Source organism: Brassica oleracea, chromosome C8, assembly GCF_000695525.1.
Source record: "Brassica oleracea var. oleracea cultivar TO1000 chromosome C8, BOL, whole genome shotgun sequence".
Classification (NCBI taxonomy): Eukaryota; Viridiplantae; Streptophyta; class Magnoliopsida; order Brassicales; family Brassicaceae; genus Brassica; species Brassica oleracea.
The window spans coordinates 34,036,838-34,052,270 of NC_027755.1; the positions used below are offsets into that span (position 1 = coordinate 34,036,838).

The 15,433-nt window shown below is 37.0% G+C and overlaps 4 protein-coding genes across 4 annotated transcripts; 2 read left to right on the forward strand and 2 right to left on the reverse strand.

The window, feature by feature from the left end:
• Window positions 1-114: 114 nt before the first annotated feature.
• Window positions 115-2,332, reverse strand: LOC106312702 (pentatricopeptide repeat-containing protein At2g25580). The gene has a single exon (XM_013750316.1). It carries the CDS (start codon window positions 2,216-2,218, stop codon window positions 443-445), a length of 1,776 nt encoding a protein of 591 aa, XP_013605770.1. The 5' UTR covers window positions 2,219-2,332; the 3' UTR covers window positions 115-442.
• Window positions 2,333-2,640: 308 nt separating this feature from the next.
• Window positions 2,641-4,515, forward strand: LOC106309792. The gene is made up of 8 exons (XM_013746925.1): window positions 2,641-2,771; window positions 2,864-2,992; window positions 3,061-3,176; window positions 3,251-3,332; window positions 3,487-3,546; window positions 3,624-3,731; window positions 3,812-3,857; window positions 3,993-4,515. The coding sequence occupies exons 1-8, from the start codon at window positions 2,691-2,693 to the stop codon at window positions 4,214-4,216; spliced, it is 846 nt and encodes a 281-aa protein (XP_013602379.1). The 5' UTR covers window positions 2,641-2,690; the 3' UTR covers window positions 4,217-4,515.
• A 3,204-nt stretch (window positions 4,516-7,719) lies between these two features.
• LOC106309246 (RING-H2 finger protein ATL2) lies at window positions 7,720-8,313 on the forward strand. Its single transcript, XM_013746295.1, has one exon. It carries the CDS (start codon window positions 7,720-7,722, stop codon window positions 8,311-8,313), a length of 594 nt encoding a protein of 197 aa, XP_013601749.1.
• Window positions 8,314-9,591: 1,278 nt separating this feature from the next.
• LOC106309247 lies at window positions 9,592-11,914 on the reverse strand. The gene is made up of 2 exons (XM_013746296.1): window positions 11,829-11,914; window positions 9,592-11,467 (listed from the first exon to the last, which is right to left on the reverse strand). The coding sequence occupies exon 2, from the start codon at window positions 11,449-11,451 to the stop codon at window positions 9,592-9,594; it is 1,860 nt and encodes a 619-aa protein (XP_013601750.1). The 5' UTR covers window positions 11,452-11,467; window positions 11,829-11,914.
• Window positions 11,915-15,433: the final 3,519 nt, after the last annotated feature.

Sequence of the window (15,433 nt, forward strand, 5' to 3'; positions counted from 1 at the left end):
AAATAATATATAAAGATGAATAACATATAAGGATGTGCATTGTTGGACTGTCTAGATGTAAGGTAAGACAAAGATGGACTGTCTAAATGTGATAGCCACACATCATTATAAGAATTAACATAACCAACAATATATTTGTCTTCCACTTTTAAGTGCCCAAGTGACAACACGAAAAGCCAGAAACATGTTGATAATATTATCCAGAACAAGAAGTATACAGCATTCACGACATAGCTGATCATGTAACCTGAACACAAACAGAAGCTGAGATTGATCTACGACAACAGTAGTAATGGTAATGGTAGAAAGTTGCTGCTTATGATGCACGTATGAAGACATTATGGAAATGTGTTTTAAAGAATTGGATAAACAAAAAGCAGAGTGCGAAACGCTTTTCAACGCAGACAACCAATAGAACGAACCTCAAAGGTTATTCGTTAAATCACCAATAGTCCTTGCAGCTGCATGCTCCATCTTTGAGATGGTGGAATCTCTTTGCATCTCGCATGATCACTGGTCTACCAACTATATCCGCCATAATCTTGAAGGCGTTATGACAATCAATACACACACGAAGGTTTTTCATGATCGTGAACTGATTACGAGGTGGAGTGTTGAGAAGAGCACGAGCAAAGGCTATTCTCTCGCTATGTGCAAGAAGTGCATTCTCTTTACTCTCTTCGTCTACATCGTGCAAAGCTAATTTTGTTTGACAGACGTAGCCCCTCTCTACCATATGCGTCCTTAAGTTTCTCAATATCTGTAAAAGCTCATCGTTCTCAGGTAGATTGGTGTCCCCTGCTCTATATTCATGCGTCCTACTGTTTGAGATTCTGCCAAGACCATGAATCCCTGATCTTTTCTTCAGACTCGCTTTCTCAACATCTGATGCCTTAACCGGAAGATAACCGTCCCTTGCCTGTTGGTTCAACCGCGTAGGATCTAGCTCCTTGACAATCTCAGCGCACCGATCTCCAAGCTCCAGATCTCCATGTACTCGAGAGAGGTTCATCAGTGTTTCCCACACATCGACATTTGGCTCCATGGGCATTCTCTCAACAAACGCTAAAGCCTCGTCTAACAATCCTGGTAAGGCCAACATCTCAACGACGCTTACATAGTCCTCCATGGTAGGAACGATGCCATAGTCTTTGGACATCGACACAAAATGCAACAATCCCTCGTCAACATCACCTAGCAACCCGCACGCATAGAACACTCCTCTGAACAGTCCACCGTCGGGTTTGTTTCCTTGGTTTTTTTTGAAACGAGTAAACATATCGATAGCGTCTTCTCCTAGTCCGTTCTTCGCCAAACATCTTATCATAACGCACCAAGTCTCCAGAGTCTTCTCACGCATTTCCTCAAAAACACTCGATGCTTCGTTCATCATCCCACAGTTGGAGTACATCTCTATCAAAACATGATATGAACTCACATCCAAACCGCAGCCTAAGGAGATAATCTTCCCATGAACGAACTTGGCTTCTTGTGAAGCCTCTACTTCCCCACACAGCTTAGCTAATCGCATAAGCCTAGCTAAATCCACAGGATGACTCAAACTAGCCAACGTATCCATCGTATACAGAGCCTTTTTGACATTCCCTTGTCTGCAAAACGCGTCAAACTCCTCAATCACAAGGTCGGTGTAATACTTCAAGTAGTTAGCATCCGAATGGTGAGCCCACGCTCTGATCTTCCCCTGAAGAGAGACCTTGGCTTCTCGCAAAAGGTTGTCTTCTAGAGAAAGATGTTCTTCTCCACATAGACGCACTAACCGTAAGAGCCTAGGCAAATCCACGACATGGCCCATATTCTCCAACGATTCCATAGACTCTATAGCCTTTTTGAGAAGATAGTTTTCGCAATACGAATCGAACTCTCCAAGCGTTTCTTCGACCTCGTTATTACCTGAGTGCCAACCGTTTCTGTTGTAATCAGAGCTTGTCCAGTAATCGCTGTTGGAATTGAGGTTCCGAGACCAAGAACTCTGACTCTGTTGTGTCCGAACACTAACTTCGTTCCCGTTGAACCCTGCTCTAGGGTTGATATCGGCGGAGGTATGTGATGAATCATCATCGACTCGGTGTTCATTAGGGTTTGAAAAACCTAACCTTTCAACAGCCGTGCTGAGATGCCTCAGGAGTCTTTCGGAGGAAGAGCGAGGTTCATTGCGAGCGTAGTTTGCTCTGGTGAACAAAGATAGCTTCCTATACATCAGAAAGAGCAGAGACCAATGGTAAAGGAGGATCTCAGTCAGACCGACGGGAGTTGCCGGGGTGGTTAATGCTGGGCGGCTACGAGCTCGAAATGACCAAGATACTATCGGAGATGGACTATGTATTTTGGGCCTATGTGCTGGGGATTAATTGGTTGTTTTCTGGTTTTGGAGAAATATTCGGTTCAGTATTCAGCTAGTCCGGTTTGTGAAAACTATCAATTTTAACCAAAGCTTTCGGGTTTCTGTGTTTTAACTGATTAAAAACTTGAATAATTTCCGTCAGTTTGGGGGGTTAAAACCGATTCTGGTCAAAATTTCGGTTAATGATTTGACTCTTTAAAAAAATATATCCAAATTTGCTAAGGCGAACCGAACCGAACCTAACCGAACCGATAACAACCAAATTGGACCTGAACCTTAGGAGGAATTGGAATCTGCTTCTTCCCAAGTCATCACCGTCGGGTAAATCATGCTCCGCCGCCTGATTCTCCGGCAAGTTTCCGCCGCCGCCGCAGAATCGAAGTTTCGTATTCACGGATTCGATCAGCGAGTATATCATCTTTTCTTTCTTGATTTCTATACGAAATGACTTCTTTCATCGGTTCGGTGATTGGATGTTTGTGGCTGTGGTTTGGTGTGCAGAGAGGGATACACAGCAGGAACAAGAAGGCAATGGAGTACGTAGCGAAAGGATGGAGCGCGATTAAGGAAGTGGATAGAGTCATTGACTACTGTGAACTCAATGATCGACGCCTTATCCCTCTCCTCAGGGTACTCTTTCAAGCTCTGGTCTTTTCTAACGAGTCCTTGTTTACTCAAAACTGTTTGGTGTGTTTCAGGGAGCTAAAGAGAACTTTGAGCTTGCTCTTGAGGCTGATAATCTCAACACTCATGCTAGATTTTGGCTTTCTAAGTTGCACTTGAAGTATCATGTTCCTGGTGCCTGTAAAGCTATGTAAGTTATAAATCCATTGCTCGTGCTTCATGGTACAACTATGTCATTTACGCAGTGCTTTGGTTGTGTCATAGTGGAGCTGCTTTGCTTGTCGAGGCAGCAGACATGGGTAATGCAGATGCTCAGTATGAGCTAGGTTGTCGTTTAAGAGTTGAGGTAAACCTTCCGAGTTTATTACTCATAACCTTAGATGGAGACACTTCAGAGCTTTCTCTTTATATTTTTTTCACTTCCTTTGTTGCTTTAGTGGCACCCCTTTAGCCGAGGAATCGTTTTCTCCCACTCATACTAATCATAATCTATCTCGCAGAATGATCATGTCCAGTCAGATCAGCAAGCGTTTCATTATATAGAGAATGCTGTTGATCAGGTATGATGACTCAGTATATTATTATTCGGAAATTTCAGGAAAAAAATCTCACCTTGTAAGAGTTGGTAACTTTGCAGCTGCATCCAGGTGCCCTTTACCTTTTAGGGATAGTGTATCTGACAGGAGACTGTGTGAAGCAGGATATGGATTCCGCTGTTTGGTGTTTCCACAGGGCTTCGGAGAAGGTAAAGAAGCTTTATGCTTCATTACTTTACTTGCTTCTTTGTTGTAGTTTCCCCTAGTTTTTGACTCGCGTATGTTTCAGGGACATGCCGGTGCTGCTATAGCCTATGGATCTCTTTTACTTAGAGGTTTGTTTATATCCGATCCTCTCCTTGCTTCTTTTACATCAGACTTTCACGATTGTTCATGTAGGAACACAACAAATATTGTTTCGTTGCTTGCTTTTCGAGATTACTTGGTTAAAGATGTCAACAACTTTACAGGTGTGCAAGTCCCGGAATCTCTAACAAGAATGAACGCGGTGGGAGTTCCGCCGCCCAAGAGATGCAGAGAAAACATGGATATGAATCCGTTAGAGTTGGCCAAAGAGCAGTTCCAAGTCGCTGCGAGAGCAGGATGCGATCTCGGGCTGAAATGGCTCCAAAGGTTGGAGCAGGAAGAGAAACTTCTTTTGAACCAAGAAGATAACGAATATGCATCTGCATAAGTTTACACTTATATCTCTCCTGCTCTGTGGAGTCAAATCATTAAACATCTTATTGTGCAATTTCTGCTAGAAAGATATATGTTTATAGAAATATGCTAGAATTGAGATCCGAGTGATAAGAACCAAACATATGAAGTCATCGAATCTCCCCATGAAACCCAATAATCATCTTGAGAAAATTGATGGCCGTTCTTCAAATTTGGAAGAGAAGCTGTTTTCACATAGTTTTTCCCTAATGTTTCAGTTGTTCTCACTTTCAAGAATTTGTACTTTTGAGATTAGTTATAAGCTATAAATTACTTTTGCTGTTGAACACATGGTTTTAGGTAGTTAAATTACATTTTATAAGTTTTATGCAATAATATATGTTAAATTACATTTGTGTATTGTGTATTATAATATGGTTAACATCATAAAAATATGTTTGATGTAAGCATTATAATATTTTTTTTAAAGAACATAATAAAACCATTATATCTAATAATTTTCTATGGGGAAATTTGCTCTATATTCATAAGAAACTAAAGAATAAAGAATATAGCCATATAACACTAACAAGCATTTGATGGGACATTTTTACCATAAACTTGACCATAATATCCCTACAAACATTTGTGCGTGTGATAATTTCCAAATGACGAAATACACTATACTATATATGTTAAATAAATAGTATAGAATATCCAATTCATAATATTAACATATTAACAAACATAAAACATAATTGTTTACTTAGTGCGAAAGAATGAGGAAGAGAAAGAGAAAAAGAAAGAATAGGGAGGAAGAAGAATAGGAGGGGAGGGGGAGGAGGAGATAGAAGGGAAGGGAGGTAGGAAAATGGAGGGGGAAGAGTGAGAAAAGAAGTAGGGAGGAAGGGAAGGAAGTATGGAGAGAGAGGGAAGAGGAGAGAAAGTATAGAGATGGAGTGTAAAAGTGAAAGTGAAAAAGGAAAAAACTATACTATTTTGATAAATAGATTAGTATATCATAAAGTAATGTTTATTCAACCATTGTATGAAAGCTATATACACTGTCAACCGTGTTCAAAAACGAGGGTAACGCGTCCGACTAGGCGTCGGTGAGTCACTCGGCGGAGCTGGGCCGTGGTGATTTCACCATAGTCGGCGAGCAAATCAGAGATAGGTGTATAATTTTTTTTTTTTTTTTGAGTTTTGAATGTGTAAAACTGATGTTTTATGGCAAATCTATCTATTTGAGACACAACTAATACGAAATCACACAACAATTTGATGTTTTGCATGAAATTAGCTGATAGCCGCCATGGAAATAGCTCTTCAGAGTCGAAACCCTAAAAAAAAAAATCTGGGAAAGATGATGAAAATTACGATTATGCCACTGATTAAAAAAATTAAATAAAAAAGAACCCAAAATGCGCTTAGTTAGTGTCGAACTCAGCGACTGGGGAACAAATTCAACAACTCTTACCACTAGGCCTTTGGAAATTAATGGCAATTGTCCAAAAATAGTATAATGTATTACAAAACGTATCCTAAAAACTAAAAATAGTACCAAAAACTAATCTCCGCTTAATCTCCGATTAATCTCCGATTTTTTGCTAACTTGCTAGGTCCAGACCAGCCGTCCAACTAGCGCCTAGCGTAGTTTTGAACATTGATTGTCAATATAAACATGTTTGTGAAACTTCGTTAACTTATAAGAGCATACATTCAACACCATAGCAAAATAATAGTATTTATAAAACATATAATTTCAAAACCTAAACATATATACTTTACCACTCAAAGTATAAATTAGGTGAACTATTCTATTTTAATATGGTTATGATATATTATAGTACAAACTTCGGTTGAAGTGTTTAATAAATCCGATTAAATTTTTTTTCTAGTTATGATATATGTAAAAAAATACGTATGTTTTTATCAGCATAGTTATTTGATTGGACTATGTTTGACACAAAAACTACATATCAAAATACAAGTTGTTTTACATCAATGTGTTTTATTTCTAATGAATATTGTAAACAATTAAATTTTACAAGGTTTTAATAATTAGTTGAATTATAAATCATTTATATTTTAAAAATACTTTTTGAAAATCGTAATCTTTTAATCTATGTATTTTTTTTATTAAATAACTTGTATGATAAAAATTAAATCTATTTTTTTTATCAAGAAGAGGACCGCTACAATTTCGAGACTGGCTCTGAAGCCAAGTTTCGACCAGACCCAAAATTTAAAATTCAACCAGACCGAACCTATTGACCGTCTTTGATGATTTTCTCCAGTTCTTAATTTTATTTTTTCTAATCAAATTGTATGCGTGTATGTATAACACTTACGCCTTGATAAAGCAGTAGCAGTATACTATAGAAGCAATATGTTGCAGAAGCTGTATGCTTTGGTTAAACTGTTTAATAACATGATTGGTAGAGCATTATGAATATGCTATTTAAAATTATTATAAAAATTAGTATATAACATATAATATATTTATTTTTAATGAATATATTTCTAATATATATATATATTAACATATAAAATTAAAAAGATATAAAATTAATTTATTTGATTTAATAATTTTAAAATTATTTTTATATTAAAAAATATTATTTTAAAATAAATTTTATAATTAAAATATCTATTTTAAAAATAATATTTCACGTTTAAAATATAACTAAATTATATAAATTAAATTATATTTTAAAAGTTAAATACTTTTAACAAAAAATATTTTTATTGTAAATTAATTATAGAAATCAAAATTTTACTTTCTAGATATAAATTTTATTTATGATATAATTAAATAAAATAAATAAAATAATTATAGATTTTCCTTAATTTTATAAATTATAAATGTAAATGCTCTTCTAAAAGCTTCAGATGAGAGCATTGGCCAGAAAGCATTTGGAGAGCATTAACATCTATTAAATGTTTTTCTAAATGCTTTTCTATAATGCTCTACCCAATAAAGGCCTTACTCATTTTCTCCTGAAATCTGAAATCTGTAATCTTTTAAAAGAATAATAATACCAATTTTGCTAGGTTTAATCGACGCAATCACCCAAATCTTAACTTGTTTTTTTTTTTTGTTAATCCAGTATCCGACCACTAAGCGCGATCGACTAGCCACCGGACCGAAGCCCATGCCATGACAGGAATTTTTAAGCCCGTGAGGGACCCTGGTTACGCGAAGTGTTCTGGAGGGCGAGGGGAACCCATGTAAATCCCCTCGTGGCCAGTGCGTGTCGAACCCGGGGCCGTTCTTGCCGCAGCAAGCCGTATACCACCAGACCAACGCGTCCTGGTTAATCTTAACTTGTTCGAATAGAAAAAAGGAAAACAAGAAAGAAAAAAGAGGAAACAACAAAAACGAACGTTTGAATTTTAAGAAAAAGGAAATAAACAACCACAAAAGAATAAGAAAGGAAACTTTAGCATTCGGAAAAACCCTATATAACAATAACAAGACTCACTTATTTATTCACACGATTCACTCTATTCTCTCTGCCTTTGATTTTGAAGATGGATATCATTGCGTTGACGTCCTTTGATCAAACCTTTTACCATCAGCGCTCACGCAAAAACAGAGTTTGCATCAGTTTCTATCAAAGATTCCAGCGATTCGCCGTTGACGATACGGATGGAACCCTCGTCTGTACTGGACTGGACCCGCCGTTTCATTTTCCCTCCCGTCAAATAAACCTGAATCTCATCAGCCACCAGTTAAGCCCGAGATATCTGTTTAGGCTGGTCGACTCTCGTCTCCATGATCGTACCTTGTCCCGTCGTATCGCAGAAAAAATCGCGGCTGAAGCGGTTCAATACGTTGGGTTTCTTCAACCTTACGTCATGTCTGTTTATGTCGTTAAGACCCAACAGGTGGTCACTCTTAGGGAGGAAGAAGAAGAAGAAGAGACCCAAAAGGAAGAAGAAGAGTCTACAACATGTGCCATATGTTTGGAGGGTTTGTACAAGAACGATGAGACGTTTGATTTGCCATATTGTTCGCACCGGTTTCATTCTACATGTGTCGGCGAGTGGTTACAGAGTCATAATTCTTGCCCTCTCTGTCGTGAAGTTTTGCTCGAGGAGTATGTTGAAACTGATTTTTATTAGAGTCTAAGTTTATCTTTACTAATGTTTTTGTTTCCGTAACTGAACTACTTTGTTGCTAGACATGTAATGAAAGGGTTAGGTTTCCTTTTTCAGAGTAATAAAAACATTCATTACAGATTCTTTTGTGTTCATGTTTAGCATCTATAAATTAACAAGCTATGCCAAAGTCTCAACGAAACCAAAAACATACTTAGTAGTCATGGCTGAATTTTCTATGACCTTTCGTAATCAAGAAGTTTGGCATGTACGCAAGGCCAAGGCTTTACTTATGTCATCTTTTATTTTACTGCTGAGTAAGTCTGATCATATCATATCTTATACTTCTCATCTCTGCCAACTTTGAAGAAACAAGCATTGTCTGATGCCAAAAATTGTTTTTGTAACTCTCAAAGAGCAACTGCGGAAAGCGTTAGACTTCTTGTTGTAGTTTCACTAGTCTGAGTCTCATTTGCAAAGTGACATGATCAGTCGGAGCCGGCCAAAGATTTCAATAGGGTTAATTTCATATTAAACATTAATACATGGATCATTAAGTTAAATTTATAGCATTTTATCAGTATTTTTTTTTAATATACATGTAATTTTTTTTCCTTTTACAAAAAAGCATGTAGATCATTTGGCCTCCCCTCACGAAGAGGTGGCTCCGCCACTGGACATGATCCATCTGGCTTCTAAGCTGAGATGGCCTGAAGAACAAGAGACTTGGATACAATGAGTCTTTGGTTTTCGCAGTTTAGATCCTTAAGTGCCTATCCATTTAGTCTTTATGCATTTCTGATTATATATCTTGTTGACTTCGATGAGATAAACTTCTTAGGCCATCATTAGTGGAGAGAAACCCCTTTGAGTCTCTCAACAATAGATTTACAGTATTTAAAAATGGAATTAATCTCTGAATAACTGATAAGTGGAGAATTTCTCCTTAGAGACTCTCTCAAATTCAGAAACTCATTCTTATCTCTCTCTCTTTTTTTTGTTCCACATATTATTTTTTTCTATTATTTTATGTTGAAATGCTCTAGGTAGAAAACTACCATTGCAAATTTCCTTATGAGCCAATAATATAATTTAAAGCAAGTTATGTATGAGGCATTGAGGTATAAAAACAACAAAAGTTTTATTCAGCTTTGCTACATTTTAATCGAACCAAAAAGAACAGAGTTAATACAATCACCCTAATCTAACTGGTTCAAATAAAAAGAAACAATCATTAAAAGCAAAAAAAAGTTCAAGAAGAGATGTATAAATGAAAACTAATACGGTTGCATCACCTATAACCTATCCATCAACGATCTCAAGCAGATGTAACGGTGTTGATGCTGGGTCGAGCTGCCTGCAACCTCCGAGTTCATCAGCTGCATCCTTACCTGTGAGCAAGTAAGACGGTATCTGATGAGAGAATTTTGCCAACTCAACCTTTGAGAAGCCTATGATTTCCTTGGGACCCAAGTAATGGCGAAACACAGAACTGAAACCAGCAACTTTCATCAAAGGAACCACCCTAACACCATACTCCTCTGTATATCCTTCAACCACTTCCACCACATCGTACTTATCCGCTCTGTTTCCTTCAAGATAGTTCCATTCACTTGGCCAGTTTCTATACATAGCCCATACCTCACCTGTCCTCGGGTATATCAGAAACTCTCCTTGATCGCCTTTCACCGCCTCCATTTTGTGCGAGAAACTGTAAGGCGAAAAGCAGATGTGACTATCCCCAGCTCTGAAGACTCCGCAAGTTCTTTGTGAACCAAGCCAGCTCGATGACGTGGGGCCGCTGTTGGTCCGTGAAGTAGTTAGCCGAGTGATACACAGTTTGAATGGATCTAGGGAGAGAACCTTGTCTATCATGTAGTAGACTCGAGGCAACCCCGCTAAAATGTCGTAAGAAGCCCATATCTCGTTGTCACTAAAAGACTTTTGGGTTCGGTTCTTTCCGAAGTCACAAACGTCTGGTTCTTCAGGAACGTTTATTGTCAAGGCTCCCAAGGCAGGCAAGTCCTTATCAGTACGAGTAGTATCATCCTCAACGGGGTCCGTGCAGTGTGATGCATTGGCCATGTTGACATCCTCAGTTTCAGGATCGATGGTGATTAGATCTTGAAGATTACTGACGATTATCGGTTTAGATTTCTTCACCAGCACGTTATTCAGCTCCCCCTCAGAAAAGTCTCTCGCAGTGCTGGACTTGGGAGGAGCAGAAGAAGAGCTTGCTACGTTGGAAGCAGCAGCCGCTGCATTTTCCTCCACCACAGCCTCCTTTCTTCTTTTTGGAGGGTTTGTGGATGGAGAATCAGCCGCCGACCTTTTGGTGGACTCTCTAGGCACAGCCTGGGAGTCATGAGCAGCGGTTATGGTTCCAGTGGTCGTTACAGCACTCCACTCAAGGGAATCAAACTGATGCTCGACGAAGGTCTTGCGGATGGAAGAGTGCGGAGGAGCTGTTTCCACAGCTATAAACGGCTTGCGGCAGTGGGAACACCGGAGGTTCTGGTTTAAGTAAATGCGATGATACTCATATCGTCTCGTGCAACTGCTGCACACAGTCCAAAACGTTCCATCAGAAGTGGTAGCAACATCAAGAGCCGGAGGAGCCGGAGGAGCAGGAGCAGGAGGAGCTGGAGGAGCAGAAGAGGTAGAGGCATCATCACTTGCTTGCTTCACACCTCTCTTTGGAGTCTTCCCTTTAGCAGCTCCTTTTTTTGACGACGACGAAGCTCCTCTTCCTTCACACACCACGAAGTTCCTCTTCGAGTCGTACTCAGCTCGCTTTTCTTTGTCGGACAACACCTCACATGCCTTAGAAACAAGCTTAAAGGCTTCACCAGCTCCGATCGACTTGTTCTTGTCGGGATGAAGGATCACAACCAACTTTTTGTAACGTTTCTTCACTGTTTCTTCGTCAGCCTGGGGGTGTACGCCGAGCACGCCGTAGTGGTCTACCTCCCCGTTTATGGTGTGCTGCGCAGCTAAATGCATAGCGAAAGTAGCCACCATCTGCGTGATTCCAACGATCTCGGGATCCAAGGACAGAGCTTTCAAGGCAAACTTCCTCGCCCCAGCGAAATCGTTTGCTATAAACTTGTTCACTGCAGCCTCTCTTGCCCTATTAGCCTCTTCCTTGTTATAAAAATCCATTTTGAAAAGCCTCCAACTACAAAACAAGAGGAAAGTTAAAACCTAAAAGTGCACATATTCAATTCCATTTAACACCATTTATTGATTCATAAACATGCTGCAATGAAGAATCATAGTTAAATAAATAAAAAAGAAAACATAACCCTCCCATATACTCAATCATTAAATTTCACAAAATTAATGAAGATTTGGACATGAAGTCAGCAGTTATGTCCTCATCAAAGGCAATACTAAACCCTAGTTATGCCCCGCCTGTAATCCTAAAACAATTCAAACGTACGTATCACGCTAAAAACATGATGCATGTTATTCACCAAGTAAGGATCCGAGTTTTAAACAGAGAACACAACACAGAAGCAATGAGAAGGAAAACTTACACAGAAGATATCGGAAAATGGAATCGGAATTTAGATGAAGCGATCCCGATAGAGAATTGGGTGTCGAGGGAATTGAAGGGTTGGTCTCTTCTCTTCTTCACTGTTTCTAGTCTCGTTCTTCTTTTTTTTTTGTATCTTTACAGTTGTGATTTCATTACAAGGGATGTTTTGTTTTATTTATAATCTCAAAATTGGGATATCAGAAAAGGGAAGACATCTATTTTTATGATAATAAAATATTTAATTATTCAAAAGGAAAACACAGATTTGTTACTTGAAAAGAGAGGTTGAAATTAGGCTAATATGTTGACCAAAGATAAATAAATTAAGCTAATATATTTTATAGGAATAGAAAATACAGATTTGTTGCGTTGGCTCTATCTTCAGATACATTGTCATTACAAAAACACAGGCAATGTTCCAAGGTGTATATTAAGGTCATTCAATTTAGTTTGATTTTTATTCTTTTAGATTTCAGTTTTTTTTAGGAACTGGATTTTTCATCATTTTATTTGTTCTCGTTTGACTAATTATTATTAAGAATCATAAATATAAGTTAGACTACTAGACATGTTAAAATTATGAAACGTTATTCAAAAATTTCTTTAATTTTTGTTGTAATCTGTCGAGTCAACTTTTAATAATGACTCTTGACCAAATTAGTGAGAATTTGAATAATATTTTTAATAATTAAAAAATATTTTATTGATAATTTACATCCACATAACTAAAATGCACATTTTAATAACAAGAGTTATTTTATTGTATATGGGTGCACAAAATATAATTATGTAAATAATAATTAAATATTGATTTTTGCTCAAAATAATTAAATACTTGAATTATAAAGCAGAAGAATACAATCTATTTTATGATAGCCTTTCTACGTTTGTATTGTTTATGTGTGGTATAAGTGAAAAAGAAAATAAAGAATATTTTTTATTCTTTGTAAAATGTTTCAAATATAGTAAAGAATCCGGTGAAAATTTGAAAAATATTACATACTCTTAAATGTTCAAAATGAATATAGTATACTTTCGTTAATCTACATACTCTTCAACTTTTAATAAAAAATACGAAAAACGATTTTTCCTTGTCATGTTATATTATTTTTCTAATTTTTAAAATTTTGTGATTAATTGTCTAAATACAATTTGATCTGGTTAGTTGCAAGCTATCTCATTTTTGGGATACAAGAAACTAAGAAAGTTATTTTTGAGGGAGATAATATCGTGGTGAATAAGTGCGCATTCAGGGTCAAGTTTCCAACTGACGACTCGAACAATATATTAACACCATTTTCGCGTGGAAGAATCAATTTGATGCCACTCAATTTGTATATAGGAATCGAGCTTTGAATTCTTGTGCTGATCTATTAGCTAGGAAAATCAATGGAATGTGTTCCATACTTGTGTGAGATTTCTGATCTCGAATGTAATGACATATCAATCAATATAAACCATCTTAGTCGGAAATAAAGAATTGTACAACTCGGTCATCTAGACATTTTTACTGAATTCTACAAGACATTTGGTTTTGCTAAGTAAACTTGCCTTGTATGGTACAACAACTCATTAAAGTTGTCTTATAATTTTTCTCATTTTTTCATAGCCATTCAGAACCGAAAAGTACACATCAAAGAATCTCAAAATCTATATATAAAGAGGAAACTAAGGGAGAGCAAGAGGAGAAAATACATGAATAAATCGAAGAGGAGGAACTTGAAATAGAAAATATTCCGGAACCAAACCACATAAAGAGAAGAAGAACACTTAAAAACTCTAAATCGCGAAAAAAAACTGTGAATCAGAAGGAAATGGATTAAGTTAAGAATGAGTGGTAAAGTTGGTAAATAGTCAGATTCCTTTATCAAAAAAATTATTAAAAAGAATGAAAATGAAATTAATTTTTATGACATGGGCATTAAGAGCTGCTTTTAAGATTATGTAGGAGTTTGCCCATAAAAATCAAACCACTAACGAAGGTGGACTTTGGAGAGATTAAACAATTCAAGAACAAGATAGGTGATATGGAAGTCTGGTTTACGAAACTTAAAGAGAAGTTGTTTGGGAGGATCCAAGGCCTTCGGTCAAGAATTGATGAGATGCAGGAAAACTTGGTGTTGTACAAAGCAGAGGAGCCACAACCACAATGAATGAATCGTTCAAGGGGGACTTTCCAAAAATACCATGATGGTTCGATGGGCCAAAAGAAGTCCAAAAGGTAAGATAGTCATTTGTGAAATGCAGTTTTACTTTTGAGAATCTCAATCTCATGTATGATATGTGCAAAGATAAAAGCATCAATATCACATCTCACATACAGTAAGCTTGATCAATCGAAGAGGTTCCATGCATATATTGAGCAAGACATTTCAGTGGAACACTTAGGATTAATTGAAGAGGAGTTCAAACGCCAATGGAATCTTGTACATGGTCTATAAAGCTCGCAAGATGTTAAGAGGGCTTTGACAAAGAAAAAAAAAACAACTTTTAAGACTTTTTGAATGTGTTCACCATGTTAATGTTATAGATTTCTAAGTTATGTATTATGAGTACGTGGTGTATATTAATGATTAGGTCTTATGTTTTTTGGGAAGTGAATTCTTTTGTATTGTGTTTATTCCTTTTAATTAATTATTAATTGATCGTAAAGATAGGTATACAGAGAAACCAGTAAGATACTTTGAAAGACGAAGATGCAGGCAGATGTATCGGATGTTTATCAATGGGTGTAAGCCTTCCCACCACGCAAATCGAGCTCAATTTTTGATACAAGATGCAGAAATGTCGGGGCTGCACAGGATCAATCGATCCATAATCACTGAATCGACCGGTCCCACAAAAAAATCAAGAAACTTATTGAAAGCAATGATTAAATCAATCAATTTGTACCCTCGTGAGGTTCAAGATCACTAGATCGACCGATGCACATGCCTAGCTAGGATCGACCAATATGGTGCGTATCGCAAATCATTTTCCCAAATCAGACCCGAGCCCCCCCAAAGAGACGATCCGTTTTGACCTAAACACTTATACAAACGACCAGACTCGTGTTTTTAGGTTAAGCCCCCATTTCTTAGTTCTAAAGGCAAGCTTTGGAGATTTGTAAATTTTTGGTAGAAATTTTTTTACTAAACTTCAGAAAAGTTTTTTAAACCCTATTTCTATCACTATCCACTAGAATGCATTATTCATCTTACTTTTGTGTTCTTGCTTCTATGTTTGAGCAATCTTTTAATTAGTTTTGCCTAAGGTTTTTTGAAAGGATTTTATGTATTTTTGAGATTGATATGTTAGATTAGAGGATAATCAAATATGTTGTTCATCTACGCTGTTCTTAATGTTTGAAGTTGACCATAAACTATTTCATGATTTCTAGGTTGTTTAAGTGTTTGATTAAATAGATAAATAAAATTAGATGCGCAAGTATTTATAGCCAACAGGAGTTGATATTGTGGAGTTTGTGAGCTTAATAAATTTGATTAAATGCATGTTTAGAATCTGAAATTTAACAGGAATTAATCATTACAATTCTATAAGATAAAGGTTAGCATTTTGAGAGAAATAGATCCTAAGAGGGTTACCCATTTAAAACGCGACAAG

Coding starts and splice junctions, on each gene's coding strand:
- LOC106309247 (XM_013746296.1), bottom strand. CDS start 11,451: ATGGATTTTTATAACAAGGAAGAGGCTAATAGGGCAAGAGAGGCTGCA.
- LOC106312702 (XM_013750316.1), bottom strand. CDS start 2,218: ATGTATAGGAAGCTATCTTTGTTCACCAGAGCAAACTACGCTCGCAAT.
- LOC106309246 (XM_013746295.1), top strand. CDS start 7,720: ATGGATATCATTGCGTTGACGTCCTTTGATCAAACCTTTTACCATCAG.
- LOC106309792 (XM_013746925.1), top strand. CDS start 2,691: ATGCTCCGCCGCCTGATTCTCCGGCAAGTTTCCGCCGCCGCCGCAGAA. Junction 3,547..3,623: donor TAGAGAATGCTGTTGATCAG/GTATGATGACTC, acceptor GTAACTTTGCAG/CTGCATCCAGGTGCCCTTTA. Junction 3,858..3,992: donor TGGATCTCTTTTACTTAGAG/GTTTGTTTATAT, acceptor ACAACTTTACAG/GTGTGCAAGTCCCGGAATCT.